This window comes from Delphinapterus leucas, chromosome 6, assembly GCF_059928025.1.
Source record: "Delphinapterus leucas isolate spDelLeu-1000000601 "Yukka" chromosome 6, BTC_Dleu_Yukka2, whole genome shotgun sequence".
Classification (NCBI taxonomy): domain Eukaryota; kingdom Metazoa; phylum Chordata; class Mammalia; order Artiodactyla; family Monodontidae; genus Delphinapterus; species Delphinapterus leucas.
The window spans coordinates 124,198,781-124,220,178 of NC_143134.1; the positions used below are offsets into that span (position 1 = coordinate 124,198,781).

At 63.4% G+C, this 21,398-nt stretch overlaps 3 protein-coding genes and 1 long non-coding RNA gene across 7 annotated transcripts; 2 read left to right on the forward strand and 2 right to left on the reverse strand.

Annotated features, from left to right (window-relative positions):
* Positions 1 to 1,633: 1,633 nt before the first annotated feature.
* On the reverse strand, positions 1,634 to 5,962 carry FBXW5 (F-box and WD repeat domain containing 5). 3 transcript variants are annotated; one of them, XM_022578128.3, is made up of 9 exons: positions 5,834 to 5,962; positions 4,782 to 4,997; positions 4,460 to 4,617; positions 3,930 to 4,104; positions 3,579 to 3,727; positions 3,085 to 3,490; positions 2,739 to 2,886; positions 2,459 to 2,653; positions 1,634 to 2,387 (listed from the first exon to the last, which is right to left on the reverse strand). In XM_022578128.3, exons 2-9 carry the CDS (start codon positions 4,972 to 4,974, stop codon positions 2,150 to 2,152), a joined length of 1,662 nt encoding a protein of 553 aa, XP_022433836.2. In that variant the 5' UTR covers positions 4,975 to 4,997; positions 5,834 to 5,962; the 3' UTR covers positions 1,634 to 2,149. The 3 variants fall into 3 exon arrangements, with proteins under 3 accessions (XP_022433836.2, XP_022433834.2, XP_022433835.2); XM_022578126.3 differs by having other exon boundaries at positions 2,459 to 2,671; positions 5,834 to 5,961; XM_022578127.3 differs by lacking the exon at positions 5,834 to 5,962 and adding an exon at positions 5,504 to 5,784 and having other exon boundaries at positions 2,459 to 2,671.
* Positions 5,963 to 6,101: 139 nt separating this feature from the next.
* On the forward strand, positions 6,102 to 11,732 carry C8G (complement C8 gamma chain). Of its 2 annotated transcripts, XM_089914035.1 has the most exons (8): positions 6,193 to 6,433; positions 6,618 to 6,780; positions 6,861 to 6,997; positions 7,165 to 7,235; positions 7,307 to 7,414; positions 7,669 to 7,770; positions 7,857 to 7,895; positions 7,982 to 11,732. In XM_089914035.1, exons 2-8 carry the CDS (start codon positions 6,643 to 6,645, stop codon positions 7,993 to 7,995), a joined length of 609 nt encoding a protein of 202 aa, XP_089770161.1. In that variant the 5' UTR covers positions 6,193 to 6,433; positions 6,618 to 6,642; the 3' UTR covers positions 7,996 to 11,732. The 2 variants fall into 2 exon arrangements, 1 of the variants encoding a protein (XP_089770161.1); XR_016393693.1 differs by lacking the exon at positions 7,982 to 11,732 and having other exon boundaries at positions 6,102 to 6,433; positions 7,307 to 7,770.
* A 1,942-nt stretch (positions 11,733 to 13,674) lies between these two features.
* Positions 13,675 to 16,184, forward strand: LCN12 (lipocalin 12). The gene is made up of 3 exons (XM_089912665.1): positions 13,675 to 13,813; positions 14,109 to 14,245; positions 16,100 to 16,184. Exons 1-3 carry the CDS (start codon positions 13,697 to 13,699, stop codon positions 16,182 to 16,184), a joined length of 339 nt encoding a protein of 112 aa, XP_089768791.1. The 5' UTR covers positions 13,675 to 13,696.
* Positions 16,185 to 16,951: 767 nt separating this feature from the next.
* On the reverse strand, positions 16,952 to 19,580 carry LOC111176909 (uncharacterized). Its single transcript, XR_002645190.2, has 3 exons — positions 18,882 to 19,580; positions 18,342 to 18,563; positions 16,952 to 17,316 (listed from the first exon to the last, which is right to left on the reverse strand). It is a non-coding gene; the product is annotated as an uncharacterized LOC111176909 (long non-coding RNA).
* Positions 19,581 to 21,398: the final 1,818 nt, after the last annotated feature.

A 21,398-nucleotide genomic window follows, 5' to 3' on the forward strand; every position in this document is an offset into this window, starting at 1 on the left:
TGAGGGCCCCAGTGCTGCCACTGCCCCTGCCCCGCCTGCCATGGCACCCTTGTCGGAGCCCTCGGCTGCCCCGTGCCTCTGCTCAGGTTTCTGGCCACACCTCCGGAGGGGCAGGGCCTCGAGCCAGCTCCCCACCTGCACCCGCCTCCCCACCTGCACCCACCTCCTATGGAGCTTGGAGGCTCGAGCCTGCTTGCTGCCCTCAATCAGACCTCAGCTCGCGTGCTCTGGGGATGGGTGTCCTCTTCCAACCCCGCCTCCACCTGCTCTCCACCCCCACCCCCCCACCCCCCACCCCCCACTCCCCACCCCCCACCCCCACCCCCGCCTCCCGGGCCTCCCCCCTCCTCTGGCACGTTTCTTTCTCTCTGCTTTTTGTCACCCGCTTCCCAGTCCTCACACCAGGTGGGCCTGGTCCAGCCTTCTTTCCATGTGTTAAGCATTTAGTTCCAATCAACCTCTCTTCTCTGTTGGCTCCCTTCTAATTTTTCGATTTCTGCATGTTCTTGATTCCGATTCCGCCGCTTTTGTTTTATAGATTTTGTAGGTTTCCTTGATGGCTTTAAATTAAACATATCTCCAGTCTTTTCCAGAAACCGCGTCACCTCGCAGCTACCCATGGGGTTTCCTGGCTCCTGTCTGAGGCCGAGCTTGGGCTCCTGGCTGCGGATCCAGGCGGGTCCCACGCAGAGCGCTCGGGCTCCGCTGCTGTTGGGCTCCCTTCCCTGTTCTCACCCGTCCAGTTGTTTGGAGACAGACCAAGGGGCCCAGGCTTCCCCGCTGCAGCTGTGGGGCTGGGGCTCTGTCCTCGGGGCGCAGCTGTGCCACTGGCTGGCTCCTCCGGGCACCTTGCCCTCCAGTCCGAACTCCTCCTGGGTCAGCTTCCCTGACCTCGTGTCTGTACCCTGCCCTGCCCAGCCCGTCTGCCTGCGGCCAGCTTGGCTCTGACCCCGCAGGCAACCGGGGCAGCCTCTGCTCACCGCTGCCTCTGGCCTGGAGAAACACGCTGTCCCCCAAGGCCCATCCACGTGTCTTCTCGACTGTCACGTTGGCGCGTGCCAAGTGTGGAGCCGATGGCAGTTCAGCACCATCGCTCCACGTGCAGCCGGGCTGCACCTCCACCCCGGGGTGTCCCGAGATGAACAAGCGGGCCAGGTGAGCCCCCAGGATGGGCCTGGGCCAGGCTTAAGGGTACAGCTGGGGCCACCCCCGCCCCTCTGCTGCCACCTCTGCTGTGTCCACATTGTCACGTGCCAGGCCCCAGAGGTCTGCCCCTGCCCCTGCCCCAGCCAGGGCACCCCCTTGAGAACTCCAAGCCCTGAAACCAGCCCCCCGCCGCCCCTGGTGCCTGACACTTGCCAGGCCGTGTCCCTCTGCGCCCCCTGCTGGCGGGGAGCGCACACGTGCCGGACGTGCTCCAGAGTCTGCGCTCGGGGACCTGTCCACAGAGGCAGCGAGGGCAGCGGCTGGGGACGCAGACTCGTGTCCCGCTGCCCAGTTCAGGGCAGCTCCTAGCGTGTGGCCTAGGGCACCTGCCCCGTCCAGCAGGCACGACGAGGGCCCATATAGATGCCACGCCCTCCCTGCACACACTGGATGCCACGCCCCTCCCTGCACAGACTGGTCGGCGCTGTGCTGTTGCCAACTTTTTATTCAGACCCTGAACCAGTGACATGCAGGTCCCCTGGGCCCATGGCAGCCCGGCCCATGGCAGCCTGACCCGCATCTCGACCCTGACGCTGGGGAGTTCCCAGAAAAGGGAGCCTGGGCTCCCTGGGCAAGGCTGGGCCCAGCAAACACCGCCAGGGCCCCACAGGGCTGGCCAAGGGGAACGTGTTGTGCAGACTGTCCCAGAGCCCAGGCCCAGGGGAAGGGGGTGGGTGAAGAGCGGGGGCCCAGTGTCCTGTGCAGCCCAAGCCAGCCAGAGACGGCCCCGGCTGCCCAAGGCCGAGCGCCACAGCTGTGGGAGGCGGTGTGCGTGCACGAGCGTGGTGGGGGCCAGGCCGTCCCCCGCCGTGGCCTCACGGGGCCCCCCTCCTAAGGCATTTCTGCAGCAAGCTTCTCTGCCCCCGCGCGCTCTGGGCAGCAGCTCAACCCCCGAAAAAGGGCCATGGGCCTCCGTGGCCTCCTCGGTGGGTCCCAGCGCCCCTCAGCGCCTCTGGCTGGCGAACCAGGAGAAGAAGGGGCGCGGGCGCGGGGCCTGGCGGACACGCACCGTGCGTGGTGAGCGCCAGGCTTTGATGGTGGCGTCATCGCTGGCCGTCAGCAGGAGCTCCTGCTCCTGGGGGCTGAAGACCACTGAGTTGACCACGTCCTGGTGCCGCAGCTTGGCCAGGCAGATGTTGTAGTGGCGGTCCCAGATGTAGCCGTGCCGATCCTCTGCCCCACTGCGAGAGCGCCTGGGATGAGCCCCCGACCGCCCACTGGGGCCCCTCCCCACCCGGCTCCGCCCCCGGACCTGGCCACGAAGTCCCTGCTGACATCCAGGAAGATGAAGAAGCACTCATCATTGGGCGTGTAGGCACGGTGGGCGCGCAGGGCCCGTTTCACCTCCCGCATGGTCTTGAGGTCGAACACCAGCAGGTCGATCTCCTCCGCGATCGGCGGCGGCTGCATGGGGTCGGCCACCACCGAGCCGCTGGGCCAGGCGCGGCTGTTTACGTACAGGTACCTGCATGGGCACGCTGCTCAGTAAGGGCCTGCGGACGCCCCCACCCAGGCTGCCAACAGACGCCCACCTGTTGTCGGGGGACAGGCCCATGCCAATGATGTGTCCGTGCACGTCGATGACGTGGTCGAGCGCGTCGAAGAAGGCGTCGGAGCCCCGGCCCTCGCCCAGCACGGGCCCCGCCGTGGTCATCTGGTGCGGCAGGATCTGCTTGATGCCTGTGGGGGCCGGGTGGGCAGCGCCTCGGTGCCTGGGAGCGCCCAGACGCCCGCGGCGCCACCGGCCCTGTGCCCCTGGATCCGAAGGTGCGCCCCGGGGGGCTGCACAAGCGCTCACCCCCAGGGCAAAGGGAGGAAGGGACTCTGCGCACAGACGGGCCCCGCCCCAGCCCGGGGAGCCTCGCCAGGGCCCCTCACCGATCTGGTGCGGCGAGTAGGTGAAGCAGCCCGTGGTGAAGATGAGGAGTTTGTTGCCAGCGGCGGCCGTGCTGCGCTCGGGGGGCTTGGTGTGGCCCTGGGCCAGCAGCTCGGCTGCCTTGGTCTCCAGAGCGCACTCTGACAGCTGGGGCTGGGCCCGGCCCTCCAGGACGTGCCGCAAGCCCTTGGCGCGGGCCGGGCCCGGGTCGACCGCCTGGTCCTCGCTGTCGCTGCTCAGGTCAAAGACACGGCCGGGGCCTGCGCCAGGGGCGCCGGCGTCCAGCAGGAGCTCCGGGCTGTCGAAGCGACTGCAGTCGGCCACCATGACAGTGCGGATGGTGCTAGCGTTCAGGTTCTGGATCTTGAAAAGCCGCTTCACCACGTTCACGTTCTCCGACTCCACGTCCTGGGGGCAGGAGCGCAGGGGTGGGCACGGGCTGCTGGGGGCTGCCGCCGGCCGCAGGGCCCCCAGGGCCCCCCCCCCCGCCGCGCACCTGGAAGGCGTTGTTAAGCCAGAGCACAGAGCACGACGTGATGTCCCCGATGCGGTGCAAGTTTCCCGAGATCAGGCTGGTGTCCGTGAGCCAGCAACCGAACACGTCGTAGGGCTTGTTGCGCACGCGGGACAGCAAGGCGAAGGTGTCTGCGGGTAGCAGCAGGATGGGGCGAGGCGGGGGGGGGGGGGGGGGGGGGGAGGCGGGGCTGGAGGGATGGGGGGGGTTGTCCAGGCAGGGGGTGGAGCTGGGCATTAGGGGCGGGGTTGTCGGGGCAGAGATGGAGATGGAGCAGGGGCCTGGGTGGGACAGCCCCGGTGCGAGGGCCGCCCACCCTCGGCCCACTCTCACCTAGGCTGATGACGGCGATCTCGCCTGAGGAGGAGTTGTGGGGCCCCAGGAACACCCCGGACGCCAGCAGCAGAGAATCGTCCTGGTTGAACTGGGAGAACTGGGTGTAGCTCCAGTTGTAGGGCCGCATGTCTGCGCTGTGCAGCAGTGAGATGCTCAGGTCATTGTTCCAGATCTGCATGGGGAGCCGAGCAGGTGCACCTCGTGATCCCGCCCTGCACGGGGCCCCTCTCCTGGTCGGCTCGGCTGAGCCAGTGCTTGGAAACCGCCATCCGGTGGGGGCCCCTTGTCTTTGGCTGTCAGACCGCCGGAGGGATGTGAGTACGTGGAGCTTGGGGCCGGCTCCGGACCAGCTGCGAGCAGGACCCTCTCTTCTCTGTAGGCAGTTAGGGCCGCCCAGCCCCAGCCTCCCAGCCTGGGTGATCCAGGCCAGTGGTCCAGGTCCCGGGCCTCCCCATGCGGATGCAGCAAACGGGCCAGCTGTCACTCGTGGCCTGGCCCTCTCTCCCTACAGGGTTAGCCGCCCTCACCTTCACGGTGCAGTCCTTGGAGCAGGAAGCAAACTGGAAGCCTGAGTGGGAGAAGCTAAGGTGCAGGACCTGGTCGGTGTGCTCCTCGAGAGTCTGCACCTCCACGCAGGGCACTGTGTCGTAGAGCCGCCGAAACTCCTCGTACCAGGATGTGGCCGCTGTGTGTGTGTATGGGCGTGTCACACTGGGGCCCCACGCCTCAGAGGCCAGCCCTGCCCACCCTTCGGCCTCCCTCCCAGGCCCTGTGTTTTGAGGCACAGCCTGGCTGTCCTCGACCAGCACGAGGACCAGTGGGGCTTCAGGGCGGAGTGCAGGTGCTGACCTGGGTGTCGGGGCACGTTGCGGGCCACCTGGTAGTAGCGGTAGAACTGCTCCCTCCACAGGAACTCATCCCGGGACACGGCCTGCCATTGGTGGCACACCAGCCCCGCGGCCAGCACGTCGGCCGGGCCCAAGTTCAGGAAGATCTGGTAAACGAGGCTGTCGGGGAGCAGGGGTATGCCCCCCTCGTCCATCGTGACATTCTGCCCAGGCGGCCCTGAAACCCATGCACGGTCCCCTTAGCCGCCAGCTGGACCAGGGAGGACACCAGCCCCCAGGCCCAAGGAGAGGCGCAGGGGCCTGCGGCTGAGCTGAGGCAGCCCGCCAGCTGCCCCGCTGGGAATTCCACGGGGCTAGGCATGTGCGGAGAACGCCCGTGGCCAAGGGTCCAAGAGCCCCGTCAAGCCTCCTGGACAGCCACGCTGCTTGGACCCCACACTCCTGAGGGTCCCCGGAAAGGCCAAGTCATCCCCGGAACAGGCAGCTTCCGGGCCTGGTCCAGCCTGAGGTGGAGCTGGCGGCGGGCCCTGAGACCCCAGACCCACCCTCACCCCAAAAGCCCCCTCCTCAGGACAGGCCTTCTGTCCTGAGTGGGGCCCTGGGCGGGTCCCTCTGACCTCCCCCCACAGGATCCCAGGGAGTCATCTGGCTGGCAGGGCTGGTGACCGCTCTGAGACCGAGAAACGAAGGGTCGGTGACCCCTGTGCACCCTGCCTCTCTGACCTTGCTGCCCCAGCCTTCGGAGCTGTCAACATGGGACAGAGATCCTTCTCAGGAGAGACCTGGGGCCGGCGGGACGAGGGCCAGCCCGCCTGCCCCAGACGCCGCCAGGGACACCAGCCGGCCCTGGCCCCTGCCCTCTGGCCTAGGGGAGCCCTGCCAGGTGGGCGACGGGCCAGTGCGGCCACTGCCGGGTGAGCTGGGGACGGGGGCCGGGGGGCCGGGCCGGGGATCGGGGCGGGGTGACGACGCTCCCCGGGGCCAGGGCGCTGGGGTCCGGGCCGGGGTTCGGACATGGCTGGTGTCGACGCTCGCCGGGCCGACCCCACTCACCGCGGCCGCCTCCGCCCGGCTGCGTTGCCCCCGCCCCGGCGCCAGGCCTCTGCCCGCAGACCCGCTTCCGCCCTCCGTCGCCGCTCCGGCCGTCGCGTCTCTATGACCGAGCCCGCCAGGCCAACGTCACGAGCCCCGAGGCATCGATGGCCGTCGAGGGCCGAGCCCAGCAGCCCGCGTTGGCTGTTACTGCGCCTGCGCTTCAGGCCCCGCGGCCCGGGCGGTGCTTCTTCGTGCGCCTGTGTTTGCTCGGTCTCTCCAGAAACAGCGCCCCTGGCGGCCGGTAGGGGCGGCGGCCGAGCGCCGTGGGTCGTGGGCGGGGCTGCGGGCGAGGCTCGAGATCTCCGGTTCGAGACTTGGCTCCGGCGCTTCCCAGTGTCGGGCACAAGTGTTCTTCGCTGTGGGGATAAGACTAGTCCGTACTTCAAGGAGCTGTTGGCGGTTTAAGGGAGATGAATGTGCAAAGGGACGAGCACCAGCCACACTGGAAGTCACGTGGGGGCTTGTGGGCAAGAAGCCAGAGGTCAACTCGGACTTTGTACACAGGACATGGCGACAGGGCCCTGCCGGGAAGTGCAGGGCCGAGGTCAGATGTGCAGGGTGAGGCTGAGTTCGTGAGGAGGCCGGGGCAGGGGCAGGGCCGGGGTGGGGGGCGGTCCGTTTGCTTGCCCCAGGGCCGGGGGGGTGGGGGATGCACACAGACTTCCCGGGCCGGACGGCTGGGCAGCAGTGGGCAGTGGACTCCGACCCGGGACTTGACCATCCTGCCCTGCGCCTCCCCCAGGCCTGTCACCGTCGCTGCTGTCACCATGCTGCCCCCCAGGACGGCATCCCTCCTGACTCTGCTCCTGGCCGTCGGCTCCTTGGGTCAGAGGGCTCAGAGACCCCCTCGGCCCCCGTCCCCCATCAGCGCCATCCAGCCCAAGGCCAACTTCGACGCGCAGCGGGTAGGCTTGGAGGAGCTGGAGCGGCGCGCGCCCAGCTTTGCAGCCCCCGTCCCTGCGTGCCCTCACGGGGCCTGTTCCAGTTTTCAGGGACCTGGTTCCTTGTGGCCGTGGCCTCTGCGTGCCGCTCCCTGCAGGAGCAGGGCCACCGGGCTGAGGCCACCACACTGCATGTGACTCCTCAGGGTGCAGCCATGGCTGTCAGCACCTTCCGGAAGCTGTGAGTCCCGGCACGGAGCCCCGCCCCCACCCAGCCTCCCGACTCCCACCCCGGCCCCCAACCCTACCCCTGCAGCGGCCTGCGGCCCTGGGACCAGGGTCCCGGGAGGCCCCACCCAGTTTGGGGTCCCCAAGCCTGCTGTGCCTCCTCCCACCCCCAACCCCCAGGGATGGGATCTGCTGGCAGGTGCGGCAGCTCTACGGTGACACGGGGCTCCCAGGTCGCTTTCTGCTCCAAGGTGAGGCGCGGGCCACGGGGACAAGGGTGCAGGGCTGGGGGTGAGGCTGACCCCGACCTGGCTCCGCCCAGCCCGAGGCGCCCGAGGGGCGGTGGACGTGGTCGTTGGGGAGACGGACTACCGGGGCTTCGCCATCTTGTACCTGGAGCGGGCGCGGCGGCTGTCGGTGAAGCTGTACGGTACGTCCCCGCGGGACCGGGTCTGCACACGCGCAGGGCCGTCTGGGTGGGCCCGGATGGGCACATGGACGCTCCCCTCCCTTTCCCCTGCCCTTGCCGTTAGACCCAGATGTGGGGACAGAGAGGAGACCGGGGGTGGGGGGCAGGGGTCAGATCACAGCCCCCGGCACACAGCCCAGCTCCCAGAGCGCCCTGCCCGCCCAGCCCGCACCCACCCAGCGGGCGCCCAGGAGCCCCGTGTGTCCCGCACACAGCCCGCTCGCTCCCCGTGAGCGAATCATTCCTGAGTGTGTTTGAGCAGCGGGTCCAGGGTGCCAACCTGACCGAGGACCACACCCTGTTCTTCCCCAAGTATGGTGAGTGTCCCTGCGTCTCCCGCGGTCCACCTCGCCCTCCCCCGCGCCCCGGCCCCGCCACCCCTGACCCCAGCCCCGGCCCCCAGGTTTCTGCGAGGCCGCGGACCAGTTTCACGTCCTGGATGGTGAGTGGGCAGCGCCGGCGGGGGCGGTGTGGCAGGGGGCTGGCAGCGCGCGGCTCCCTCCTGGTTGGGTCTCGTCTGTGCTGCAGAAGTGAGGAGGTGAGGCCGGCGGCAGCCCTGCACCAACAAGCAGCCAAGGCCCTGGAGGTGCAGCACCCGCCGCCCCCTTGCTGAGTGGGGGACTCTCTCCCGTCCGACCCCGAAGCTGCGCCTCGCTGCCAGGAGCTCGGGGTGCTGCCTTCATTAAACGCTGTCAGTCTCAGCTCCTGAATTCTTCCTTTCCACGCTGGACCCGGCCGGGGTCTCTGCCCACCTGTCATCTCACGGACACGTGGGGCTGCTTCCCGGGTGGGCCAGGAGGGCATCGGCTTGTCTCCTGGTGAAGAGCCCTCCCCAGGGAGGTGGGGGTGGGGAGTGGTTCCTTCTCAAGGCCTAGAGTGCCCAGACTCCCTGTCCCCAGTGTTCCCTCCTCTGGCCATCGCGCTGTGGTTGTCCTTGTCTTTTCTGCTCCCTGACTCTGTGCACGCCTGCCATGCTGGCCTCGCTGGGCTGCCCCGGGTGGGCCCAGGACCTGAACTCGCCTTGTCCAGACACGTCGGCCTTTTCTAGAGAGATGCGGAACCCGCCCCTCAGATCCTTTTTGTTGCCTGCTGACCACTGAGCGCCCTCCTGGGAGGCAGGGGCCCAGAGTCCCAGGGGGCCCTGTGGCCAAGGCAGGAAAGGCCCTTGGGGAGGGTAGGCAGTTTCAAGGGAGCTGGCAGGGAGGCTCCATTCCATTTCCTGGGTCGTGCCTGGGCCTGGGGTGAGCTGGTATCTGTCTTAGGAGGATGTGAGGCTGAGCTGCCCCTCACAGCCACCACAGGGGCCGGCAGGGCCAGACAAGGCACAAGACTGGCCCGCGATTGGGACCGACCACCCCGGCGCTGGGTCCACTCCTGGCATCGGGCAGCGGGTGCCCCTGAGGGGAGATCATGTGGGTGAGCGGCCAGGAAGCACAAAGTGGGGGGGTCTCTACCCCAATCTGGGGGAAGCAGGCCTGCCAGTACTGGGGTGAGCACGGGAGCTCTAGGTGCAGAGGGAGGGACCCCTGGACAGACTGGGTTGCCCCCAGGAGCCCACACCCAATGTCAGCCCAAGGTCACCAGCCATGAGGGCCCACAAGATGACCTCTGGCCTGTAGAGAAGACCTTTCTGGAACGTGGGAGCTCCGAGGCCCAGGGAGAGGCAGGCGGGGACTGGAAACGATGTCCTCGCCCCCCCAACCGCTGCCTGGAGGGGCCCCTCCGAGTGACTGTGGACTGTTGGGAGGGGGTCGAGTGCTGGGACAGGGCCACACACACCCCCAACCCCCCCGTAGACTGCGCGTCCCTTCCACACACCAATGTCCTGGCCAACCCGCCCATCCCTCGCCAAGGGTCTCCGACAGTGGAAGAAACGCCAAAGAGAAAATCCGCGGTTGCAACCATCTGATGCCCGAGAAACGGAGACCAAAGGGCGCGAGTACAGAGCAAATCACTCTGGGATCCAGCTGTCCTTCCGTCTCTCCAGCCAGGGTCTTCCCGGGGCTCCCACCGGCAGGGACAGCTGCCGGGGGCCGTAGGGAGGGAAGTGCTCTCGCCTGCGGTGCCAGGGTCCACGTGGGCTCAGCTCCGGCCCCTGCCCACGAGAGCTCGCCTGTCCAGACCCGTCCTGTTAAACAGCTGAGGACATCGGCCAATTCCCACAGCGCTGGGGACGTGGGAGGGTGCTGCCCCCCACGCACGCCCACCCACCCAGCGCCCTGTTGGGTCCCAGGACGCCCGCCCCGCTCCCTCCCTCACCCCGCCCCCGCCCCTGCTGGGCGAGAGCCACGGCCAGTCAGCGCTGTCTCCAGGACGTTGTGGACGCCTGTGCCTGGTACACACTGCCCGGCCAGACCACTGTGTGCTTGCCTGTCCCCCTCCCGCTGTGCCCCCCCCAATCAGGAGAAGGGGCAGCCTCCCTCAAGAGAACCTGGGGAGAGCTTCAGGGCAAATGGCAGCCCCCGGCTTGGGCCGGACCGGGGCTGGAGGGTCAGGGAGCCGGTCATCGGCTTGGCCAAAGCCGGGCCTGGGAAAACGCCCCAAGTCGCCCTGTTTGGGGAGGCTTAGGGTCTGTCTGATGAGCATTCCTGAAATGCCCACTGCATGCCAGCCTCTGGGCACACAGGTGGCAGGTTCCTGACCCTGGAAGCTTGAGGTCCAGTGCTCACCATTCCCTGACGATGGCGAGGCTGAGGGGGCACCTGGGAGCTGGACCCCCACCCCAGCCCCATTTCATGCCCCCAGCAGCCTCTTTCCCTGGGCTGCGGGGAGGACCAGGCCTCCGTGGGTGAGCTGTAGGCCACAGAACGGGAGGGACCGCTGCCTGGTCCCCGGAGAGCAGGGTCAGAGGCCCCTGGCCCCACCTCTGTATGCCCACCTGCCCTCCGCACCCGCTGACCCAGTCCGGACCAGGAGGCCTGGGGTGGTGGTTGCTGGCAGGAGCCCGCAGCCCTGGAGGGCTTGGTGTGTCCACAGCGAGCAGGGACTGTGCCCGACACCCCAGTCTGGGCCGTGCCCACCCGGTGTCCCTCGGCACCGGCCTCCCAGAAGGGCAGACAGGGCTGGTGGGAAGAGGGGAAGACAAAGACCCCGCAGAGCAGAGCTGGAGGCCACACGGGCACCTGTGTCACATGGGCCGCAGCGCAGAGCTGGCCGGGCCCCAGAGAGACCACTGCATGCCTGGCCCCGCATCCACCAGACAGAAAGGAGGGCCTCTGCTCTGGGGTGTGGGCAGGCCAGGCTCCTTAGAGGCCCCTCTCAGAGCTTCTGGGGGAAGAAAGGGTCCTTCCAGCAGAGCTGAGCATCCCAGGGACCACGCCAGGACCTCTCAAGGGATCAAAGGGGCGAGGCCACAGAGCAGGCCAGCCCCACCCGCGGCTGGCTCCTTACATGGGAGGGGGCGGTGGGGAACGGAGGGCTACCGTCGCGACGCATTTTGCTTTTGCTAAAATGTTTAACAAGCTCTAATTAAATTTTCAAAAACTGGGTGAAACAATTGTAGCTCTAGATGAATCGTTTTTGTTTTAAATGTATTTATTTGGTTTTATTTTTGGCTGTGTTGGGTCTTTGTTGCTGCGCGCGGGCTTTCTCTAGTTGCGGCGAATGGGGGCTACTCTTCCTTGTTATGTGTGGGCTTCTCATTGCGGTGGCTTCTCTTGTTGCAGAGCACGGGCTCTAGGCACGCGGGCTTCAGTAGTTGTGGCTCGCGGGCTCAGTAGTTGTGGCTCGCAGGCGCTAGAGCGCAGGCTCAGTAGTTGTGGCACACGGGCTCAGTTGCTCTGCGGCATGTTGGATCTTCCCGGACCAGGGCTCGAACCCGTGTCCCCTGCATTGTCAGGCGGATTCTTAACCACTGCGCCACCAGAGAAGCCCCAGATGAATCGTTTTTAATGTAAAGGTATTTATTAATTATAATTTGTTTGGGCCTTTTAATTATGAGAGGTGGTTTTTAATATCTTAGAAGAAAGAAAAACTTTGAAAACTCTATGGAAACTACCCTCTAACTGGCAGTCTTAGTTGGGGAACGTGGAGGGGCCGCTCACGCCCAAGGAGCACTGACCTGGAGTGCACTGGCCTCGCCCGGACGTGAGGCTGCCGTGTCCCAGGCCCCCGGCGCCATGGTCCCACAGCAGGTGCATCGCTGGCCCTGTTATGGGACCACCAGGTGCTCTATGCTTAGCCCTTCTCTCTCTCTCTCTTTTTTTTTTCTTGCCACATGGCTTGCGGGAGTTCCCAGTCCAGGGATTGAACCTGGGCCACGGCAGTGAAAGTCCCGAATCCTAACCACTAGGCCACCAGGGAACTCCCTGTGCCTGGCCCTTCTTTTTTTTTTTTTTTTTTTGCGGTACGCGGGCCTTTCACTGTTGTGGCCTCTCCGGTTGCGGAGCACAGGCTCTGGACGCGCAGGCTCAGCAGCCATGGCTCATGGGCCCAGCCGCTCCGCGGCACGTGGGATCTTCCCGGACCAGGGCACGAACCCGTGTCCCCTGCATCGGCAGGTGGATTCCCAACCACTGCGCCACCAGGGAAGCCCCTGCTTGGCCCTTCTTGCTGGGCACCTGTCCACACAGGAGCTCCAGTGGACAGATGGGCCAGGCCCCTGAATGTGGGGACGGGGGCCAGACTTCCCTCACCGCAGAGGGGACCTCCAGCTCCCCCAGTGCGTGGGGGGCCTTCAGGGAGGTCATCCCACGCTGCCTGCGCTCACCCAGCACTGCCCTGCTCTGCTGGCCCCACACCAGGGAGATGAACAGGGCCTGGGGGTGGGATCCCTGGGCCTAGGGCACCACTCAGGCCTGGGGTGGGGTGGGGACCCCGCCTGGCCTCCGCTGCTGACCAGGGAAGGCAGGTGGTCGCAGGGGTGGGCGTACTTGTGGAGGGGCCGACTACTGCCCCTCAAGATCTCCCCAGAGCACCCAGTAGGAGGGCACCACCTGAGGGGGGCAGAGCGCCCCCAGCCCGGGAGGGGTGCAGAGGGGCGGGTTTTAGGCACGATCTCGGGGGGGTTTAGGATCAGGTTGGGGTCAGCGGGGTCGTTGGGGCCTGTAGGGTGGGAGGTGGAGGCCAGGTCTTGGGGGAGCTGCCGCCCCAGCTTCTGTTGGAGCGTGACGGGTCCTTTGGGAAGTTCCAGGAAAACCAGCTTGTTGTCTGCAAATTCTCTCGCTGTGGCCAGAGTCCGGAAGCAGGTGAGTTGTGCTAACTGGCCAGGCCCGGGGAGGTCAAGGCATGGGGGCTCGGCTGCCCAGACCCCCGCCCCTTCCCCGCCCGGGGCCTGCAGCTGACCTGGAGAGACCTTGGCAGCCGTCCAGCTGGCAATGGGGAGACACTCCCTGGGGAGGGAGGGCCCCAGCGAGGGCCAGGCCCTTCCCAGAGGAGAGGGGGCCTGGGACAGAGCCAGGGCCTGAAGCCCTGGGCCTTGGGCTCTCCCAGTGGCCTGGCTGGGGCTCCTGTTTAGGACAGGCTGCCCCAGGCCAAGGGCGGGAGGTGGTGACTCAGGACGAGCCCACGGGCCAAGTACAGGTCCTTCCCGCTATCCGATGGAGCCCAGGACCCACGCACTCCGCTGCCAGTGGGGAGGAGGAGCTCTTTGGGGGCTGCCCACGCCCTCCCCAACTATCCCCCAGTCCCCAGGACCCGCCAGGCTGGCCTGCCCTGCCCCCTGCCCTCCCTCTGGGTTGTGACTGCAGGGACCCCCACCTTGGCCTCAGGGACTGTGGAGCAGCGTGGAGGCTGGCAGGCCCAGGCTCTGCGCCATGTTCCTGCAGCGAGAATGCCCCAGCCCTGACCCGTCGGGCAAGGAAACGTCATGCTCCCGTCCTGGGACGGAGCATTCTGTCCTCCACCGGTGGTGGAGTGCAGCTGGGGTGAGGCTGCAGGGGAGACACTGCAGGCCTCTGATCCCCAGCGTGGGGTGCCCGGGATGGGGACCAAAGCGGTGCAGAGCCTGGCTCTCAGGAATCTGAATGGGAAGGTCGGGGCCCTCCCTGGGAGCTGCTGGACCCAGCGGGCACCCCACCTCCCCAGGCTGGGACCCAGATGCCCCCCCCTGCTGAGGTGGGCCCCGCCCCTGCCCAGCCCACCCCCAAGCCCTCTGCACCCACCTCTCCTCCCGTCAGGGTCCTGAGGAGGAAAGTGCAGGAGATGCACCCCCAGGGAGGGCCGCCTGCCAAGCAGGCCCATAAAAGGGGAGTCCCTGCGTCGGCAACACTGATGGCCACTTCTCTCCCCTCCGTCCCTGCCGGGATGGGGCCATGGTGTGCCCCGTGGGTACTACTCTCCCTGTCGAGGGCCCTGAAGGGCCAGACCTCACCCCCACGGACAGTCCCCAGCTCGGTTTTGCAGAGCTTCCAGGAAAGCCAGGTCAGGGGCTGGGAGGGAGGGGGAGGGGGCCGGCCAAGTGGGGTGCGGGGAATCCAGCCAGGCCAGCCCTGCTCTCGTCCCTGAGAGGTGGAGACATCTCAGTCCCTCTGCACAGATGAGGAAACCGAGGCCCAGAGAGGCCAGCCAGGGGCCGGGATCACCGTCCCCGCTAGGCCCAGGGCGGCCTCGGGCTCCTGCCTGTGTGACCGGGGCAGGCCCAGCCTGGGAGCCATTGCCTAGTGCAACGGGGGGTTCTGGGCCATCCTGGACTCTGCCTACCCCCAGCCCCTTGAAGCTTCAGGGCGAGTGGTTTGTCCTCGGCCTAGCAGGCAGCACCCACAAGCCAGAAGACAGGTCCCTGCTGAGCCCTTTCACAGCAACGTTCTCGCTAAATGAAAACCACCTCTTGGAAGTGGCATATGCCATGATCTGGTGCGTGAGGACCCAGGGCCTATACCCCCAAGGACGGCTGGGGGGCGGGGGACAGGCGCTCAGGTCCTGCAGGGCACAGCCGGGGCTGGACAGAGAAGAATGCTGCAAGCGTGCGGCCGGGCCTGCGGCTGCTGTATTTGTCACGGTGGGAGGAGAGAGGTGTCGCGTTTAAGAGTCTGAAGGGCAAGCTCTGCCCTGAGCTGCCCTCGCCTGCGGGCAGGGGGAGAGGGCCCGGCCCTCAGTGACAGCAGCGCAGGGGCCCTGCGGGATGTTCCCGCCGCTGCACCCTCCTACCCGGCCCTGTCCTCCGAGCGCAGGGGCCCTGCCTTTCCCAGTGGCTTGACTTTGGCCAAGTCAAGGAGTAGCTGTTCAGCGTCAGTACAGCCTGAACAGTCACCGTGAACAGCACGCCGCCCACCCCTGCCGGCCTGAGTGTTGTCACAGCTGTCCTGCTGGCCGGCTGCCCGGGACACCCCCTCGCCCATCCCACCCGCACCCTCTCTCTGAGCCTGGCTGGACATCCCTCCCCACGCTCTGGGCAGCCCGGTTACCAGCCTGTCCCCAGGATGGGTCAGTGTCGCCTGGAACCCCACCTTCTGCCCTTCGACAAGCAGAGACCCTGTAGAGTCAAAACGGGGGGCCCCGAGGCCAAGGACACGGGTGGTCCAGCCAAGCCCTGGACGCAGACTCGCTGGCACCTGGATCTTTAGAGGCACGGAGACATCAGAAGACCCGACTTCCCAGATGGGCTCCGCCCCCCATCTCTCTCAGCCAAGCCCTCCCTGCAGACCTGGAAGTGTAGCAGCTGTGTGCCAGACAGGGGCAGACGTGGGCAAGGGCCACAGACCGCGTCCCACCCCCCGCGGTGGGATTCTAACCCAGCTGGCCTGGGCCGGGTGGATGTGTGGGCCCAGCCCGAGCTGTGCCCACGACATTGCTGGGGATACTGAGTCCAGGAACCTGTGAGCTAGCGCAGTTCTGGTTCCTTCTAGGTCTCTGAGGTCCCCGAGGGCAGTGACATGGGCGGGAAGACAGAGCTGCATCTGGGTGGACTCAGTGACCGCCACCTGGGGGGCCATTTCAAGGGGAGCAGCCCCGCCCCCGGCAGGGAGGGCCCTTGAGGTCTCAGGAGTTTGCTGGGGTTTAACCGTGCACGGTGGGGCCAAGCCAGGGCAGCCAGAGTACGGCTGCAGAGCTGTGGGAGCTCAGAGAGAGGGGACACGGGCTCCGGCCACCGTGGGGCCAGCCTGGGTGTGGGAGAGGGCGGGACCACAGGAGGGTCAGACCGCCCCCTTCCCTGGTGAGGAAGCCACAGTTTTCCAGGCTGCTGTGGAGAGGAGTGGGAGTGATGCTGAAACGTGGCCTTGCCTGGGTCTCCCGCACACGTGTCACACGCGCACCACACACAGAGACACCACGTGCACACGCACAGGCGCACACAACACACGTGCCCACACAGCCTTTGCTCCTGGTAACTTCGGCGCACCTGCTGTGAGGGACCGAGGTCCGCAGCAGCCATACACTGGGGACAGCCGAGTGTCCACAACAGATGAATGGACACACAAGATCCCAGCCATCCATCAACAGAGGACGTGACCGCCGCTGACCAGGGCGATCGAGGCTCCTCACGCCTCCCCCAGTTCCAGCACGCGGAGCTGTTTCCAGGACACAGCCTGGAGAGAGCCCTGTGCGGCTGGGCCACCTGGGCTGCACACGCGCCCGCCTAAGCCCCTAAGGCCCCTGAATGAACTGTTCGGATTCGTTGGGTGCGGAGAGCTACTCGTTTTGCGGCCCAGGACAAGCCTCGTGAGGACGTTCCCTGTTCCCTTACTCATGGCGCCTGCCGACCTCTAGGGTCCGCCTCTTCTGCTGTCTCTCGTCGTCCTCCACGTGCGGGGGCCGGTTCCCGGTTTCGGCAGGAGAGCTCCGGGGGCTGTGAACCTGCACCGCAGCATGGATCTCTTTTAGCCACAGAGAGGAAGAGGATTCTGACACGCACTGCACGATGGATGAACCCTGAGGACACCGAGTGAAAGAAGCCAGACACAGAAGCTCACAAGTTGTGTGGTTCCGTTTGTGTGCAAGGTCCAGAACAGGAAACCCACAAAGACGGAAGGCGGAGCAGTGGTTCCGGGGGAGCGTGGTTAGGAACCCCTACGAAGCTCTAGGGTGGGGACTGGTGTCCAGCAAGACCAGGGGGCTCTTCCAGCCCCACGCTCGACCTCCAGGGAGTTCATCACCCACGGGCAACGATTTCATCAACCACGCCTGCGTGATGCAGCCTCCACCAAACCCCCCAGCTGTGCGGTCGGAGAGGCTCCGGCTTGGTGAGCACGTGCAGCCCGGGAGAAGGCGGCGCCACAGAGGGTGTGAAGGATGTGCTCCCAGCCCTGCTCAGTGCATCGTGTGTCCTTAATAATAAACTGGAAATAGCAAGTAAACTGTTTTCCTGAGCTCTGTGAGCTGCTCTAGCAAATAGCCTGAGGAGGGATCACGGGAGCCCGATTCATAGTTGGTGGAGAAGTAGTGGTGTCTGGTGTGAGGACAGTCCTGTGGGGTCGAGCCCCTAACCTGTGGGGTCTGCACTGACTCCAGGTAGCTAGCGTCAAAATTGAGTTGTAGGCCCCCAGTGGGTGCCGGAGAACCAGAGAGCTGGCTGGCGTGGGAACCCTCACATTTGCTGTCGGCGTGTTGCCGGTAAAAACGGCTCAGAGCTGTATGCTCAAATGGGGCTGCTGCGTCACAGGAAATCCCGTGTCTGGTGTTTCTGTGGTTTTTAAAATTTTTATTTTATTTTAACTGCTTTGGGTCTTCGTTGCTGCGCGTGGGTTTTCTCTAGTGGTGGCGAGCGGGGGCTACTCTTTGTTGTGGTGCGCAGGCTTCCCGTCACGGTGGCTTCTCTTGTTGCGGAGCACGGGCTCTAGGCACGCGGGCTTCAGTAGTTGTGGCTCGCTGGCTTAGTTGCTCCGCGGCATGTGGGATCTTCCCAGACCAGGACTCGAACCCATGTCCCCTGTGTTGGCAGGCGGATTCTCAACCACTGCACCACCAGGGAAGTCCCCGCGTCTACTCTGCCGACACACATATATACACACACACACACATAATATATATACATGTATACATACATGCATACACATATGCATATATGCACACAATTATATACATATATACACAGGTACGTATATATACATATATTTATTACACATTAGTACAAAGAAAATGATGAATTGAAAAATAATCCAAGGAAGTGTCAGGAAGGTAAAAACAGGTGGGGAAAATATAAAGCACAAAATAAGATGGTACATCTAAACCCCAATATATTAGTTATTACATTAAATAAAGTTAACTAAATGCACCTCTTAAAATAACAAGCTGATCAGACAGGACTTTTAAAAACTCCATCATACGCTGTTTTATAAGAGAAATATTTAAGACAAGAGGGTAAAGAAGTGTTAGGAGGTAAGGAAAGAAAAAGATCCCCTGGGTAATACTAACCCAATGAACGTTATAGTAGTATCGGACAAACAGACTTGAAGACATAAGAATTACCAGTGATTAAAAGATTATTTGAGAATGATAGTAGAATCAATCCATCAAGAACATAAAAGAATTTTAAATTTGTATGTGACTAATAACATGGCCTTGTAACAACCAAACCAAAAATAACAGAACCACAAGAGACACAAACCCACAATCCCTGTGGGGTTACTTTATACACCTCCCTCAGTAGATAACAGTACAAGCAGGGGTGCTGGTCCATAAGGACAGCGAGATCTGAATAACATGGGTATGGAGAGGGCACTGCATTCAACAGCCTTAGGACGGACGCTTCTCACCAAGCACACAGGGAAATCCTTTCCAACAGCTCTACTGAGGCAAAACTGACATACAGCAAGCTGAACACATTTAATGTGGACACTTTGTTCAGGTTTTAAGTATGTGTATGTCCATGAAACCATCACGAGGAAGGTAAGTAAACGTGTTTGTCACCCAAAAAGTTTCCTTGGACCCCTCTCCCCACAACGGCTGCTGTCACTACAGATAAGTTTGCATTTTCCAGAGTTTCACGTAAGTGGAAACATACAGAACCTACACTTTTACTGGCTTCTTCCACTCGGAAGAAATGACCTTGCAATGCATCCGTACTGTCGCTTGAATTGGTGGTTCCTCCCTTTTCGCTGCTGAGCCGTATCCAAGCAAAGATGTACCGCAGGCTGTTCATCCGTCTGCCCGCTGACGGGCATTTCGAGTGTTCCCAGTTTTTGACTGTTACACATAAAGGTAGCCCACAAGGGTATTTACAAAAATTGATGAACTACCAGACCACAGAGCAAAAAGATGAAAGAGAAAGAGAAAGATTAAAATGGAGGAGTATATTATCTGATGACAAACAAGCATATTATACATCAAATCTTCTAAAAAAATCTTTGCAGGCCTGGCCATTAAGAAATGTCCTTCTAGCAAGACTGTAAATTAACCATACTTCAATTTAAAAAAAGAAAGGAAAGGGGAAAAAAAAAAGAAATGCTCTTCTAAACAGCTGAGGAGCCGGAGAGGAAATCACATGGATATCAGAAAATATTTTGACCTAAACAAATTAAAAGCACTTTACATCAAAGCTTGTGAAACATACCTGCAGCTGGAGAGGGGGGCCCACGGCCTCGTCTGCGTGTGTTCACAGCGGAGACCAAGGAAGGGTTAACCCTCTCGCTCAGGAAATGTAGAAAGAGCAGCAGCGTGAACCCCAAAGGTGGCTCAGGAAGAAATAATGCAGAGCGGCCACGACTGAAATGGAAAAAGCGACAGAGCAGATGTGCATAGTCAAAGGTGGTTTCTGAAAAGGCTAATCAAGTAGACAGATCTTGGGCAAGTCCGCTTAAGGGAAAGAAATGAGGAAATAAGGGAAGAAGGAAAGAAAGGAGGAAGCAGAGAGACAGACAGACGGAAAGTACAAATAACCCGTGCTGCAAATAGGAGACACAGCGTCACAACACAGCCTGAGGCGATTTAAGCGGTCACAAGAAGATGTCGTGGACACCTTTACACGCCCAAGTGGAATATTTCGATGAAACGGGAAAAGTCCAAAACAAAACAAAACACCTACTAAACTGTCACAAGAAAAAACAGCAAGTCAGGAGGGCAGAGCAGTCGTCTGCGGTGGCGCTGAGGACGGTAGACAGGACCCACCCGCGTCAGGACTGGGGCGCGTGACGCCCGCTGCGGGTTGAGCCCCGCAGGTCCCGCAGGAGGAGGGGGTGCGGGAGCCCACGAGGGGACCCCTACACAAACATCAGGCCAGCGGCAGAGAGCTGCTCGCGGCGTGAAGTTCTCATAAACGAAGGGTAACGGAGGGCAGATTTGGGCCGAAAGGCACTGAATTGATGAACGGCCCCCCTGCACGGCGGCCTTCTAACTCCCCTCCAGGCCCACGCGATCTTCCCAGCAACAGGGGGAGGGGATGATTTCCCCCTAAAGAGACCGGGATCCCCTGTGCAGGTGAGGAGATGCCCGCCTTCTCCTAACCCGAGGCACCGCACCGCCCCTGCAGCTGTCGCCCAGAGGAAGCACCTACTTCCCACACTCGGCCGCAGCCCAACGGAAGGTTCTGCTTCCAAAAAACCACGATTATAAAGTTAACCTCCAACGACATGTATATAAAACTGTAATGGGAAGAAGGAAAAATCACGAAGGAATCACACACTCGCACGAGCAGAGAGACACGGGCCAGGCTGCTGAGCCTCACTCGGGGCCTGGCCTGGGGTGCGGCCGACACGCGGGCCCTCCTTTCTCCACTGCCCGCTCCGCCTTCCCCGCCCGCAGCCCGTCTGGCTTCGCGCCTGATGGACGATCCCCCCTCTCAATCCCCCAGGTGGCTGAGTCTTTGGTGGCCACGGTCCCACCAGCCTGTCCTGCAGACCTGGAAGTACCAGGCGGCCCCCAGGGAGCTCTGTGCTCCCACGCGGCTCTCCTGGCCCTCATTCTGTACAGAAACCCACTTTCCCCTCCTGCCTGGGGTCAGTAGCCAATAGGAGAATCCTTTCCTTTGCTGGGGGCAGTCACCTTCTCTAATTCTGTTATTGTGTCCCCTGGAAGGAGCAGCAGGTGTCCTGCCCGGACAGGAGGTAGGTCACAGAATGTGTTAGTGACCAATCCCCCCTGCACCTCTGGTTCCTGCCCCCCTGGCACCATACGCATGTTGCCAGGTTGAAAACGTTCCCTGCGTCCTTTGAGATAGAAGCCATCCTCCGGGCACTGCCCCCGCTGTCACTGTGATCAGTCCTCAGAAGCCAGCCCACAGTTCCAGGGACAGGGACTGCATGAGGATGGAAGTGTCCACAGCAGGAACCCACCCTGCGTGCTTCCCTCCTGTGCAGAATGCTGGGACCTAGGTAAGGCATCCCGTGGGTATGGACAGTGGATACGGACCCACCCGATGTGGCCTGACCATCAAACCCAAGCGGCATCAGGAAAGGGCAAGGAGGCAGGTGCCTGAACCCCCTCGTCCCGTACATGGACACCATGACCAGGCATCGGGGAAGGGAGGGCCTGGGCGTGGGGATGGGATTGTGCGAACCCTCAGTGCCCACCTCCCCGCTCAGGTCCCATGGTGGGTGGCTGAGCTGGACGGGGGGAGGGCAGACCAGGCAGAGCTCGTCCTGGAATGTTGGCCCCTGAGGGGCTCATGATGGGACCCGGGGAGCTGCTGGCTGGAGCCGTGCGGCCCCCGCTGTGGGCCCCAAGCCGTGGCCTCAGGCCCTGTGGGCAGCTGGCTCATCTCTTCATCCTGGCCCCAGAGCCCCCATCACCATCTGGGCCTGCTGGGCCCAGGACCAGCCCCCTGGGCGCTTCCAGAGCTGACGCTGCCTGTTTCCTGGAAGAGGAATGTAGAGAGAAGGTGGGCCAGGGTGACGGGGTCCTGAGTGGTCAGCCCTGGGGAACGGGATCTGTGGGTGCAGAGCTGAGCTGGAGCCCCTGCCACCCTGCCCTCTGCCCTCCCTTCTGGGTCCTGAGGCCTAGCGCCCACTCTGGCCCCTGGGGAAGCACCTTTCCCAGTAGCCCCCGCTCAGAGGGTAACCTGGGCCTGGTTGCCTGGTTCCCGAAGAGTCACCCAATGGACCTCCCGACACAGACAGTGAGGACATAGGGCCCC

What these genes read in the sequence shown, in the direction of transcription:
- C8G (XM_089914035.1), top strand. Translation starts at nt 6,643, where the DNA reads ATGCTGCCCCCCAGGACGGCATCCCTCCTGACTCTGCTCCTGGCCGTC. An exon ending in CCAACTTCGACGCGCAGCGG is followed by an intron (nt 6,781 to 6,860) that starts GTAGGCTTGGAG and finishes GGCCTGTTCCAG; the next exon opens with TTTTCAGGGACCTGGTTCCT. An exon ending in GCTGTCGGTGAAGCTGTACG is followed by an intron (nt 7,415 to 7,668) that starts GTACGTCCCCGC and finishes TCCCGCACACAG; the next exon opens with CCCGCTCGCTCCCCGTGAGC.
- LCN12 (XM_089912665.1), top strand. Translation starts at nt 13,697, where the DNA reads ATGGGGCCATGGTGTGCCCCGTGGGTACTACTCTCCCTGTCGAGGGCC. An exon ending in AGAGCTTCCAGGAAAGCCAG is followed by an intron (nt 13,814 to 14,108) that starts GTCAGGGGCTGG and finishes AGCCCCTTGAAG; the next exon opens with CTTCAGGGCGAGTGGTTTGT. An exon ending in GTGGCATATGCCATGATCTG is followed by an intron (nt 14,246 to 16,099) that starts GTGCGTGAGGAC and finishes GCCGACCTCTAG; the next exon opens with GGTCCGCCTCTTCTGCTGTC.
- FBXW5 (XM_022578126.3), bottom strand. Translation starts at nt 4,974, where the DNA reads ATGGACGAGGGGGGCATACCCCTGCTCCCCGACAGCCTCGTTTACCAG. An exon ending in CTACTCGCCGCACCAGATCG is followed by an intron (nt 2,887 to 3,084) that starts GTGAGGGGCCCT and finishes CGGCCCCCACAG; the next exon opens with GCATCAAGCAGATCCTGCCG. An exon ending in GGCCTGTCCCCCGACAACAG is followed by an intron (nt 2,672 to 2,738) that starts GTGGGCGTCTGT and finishes GTGCCCATGCAG; the next exon opens with GTACCTGTACGTAAACAGCC.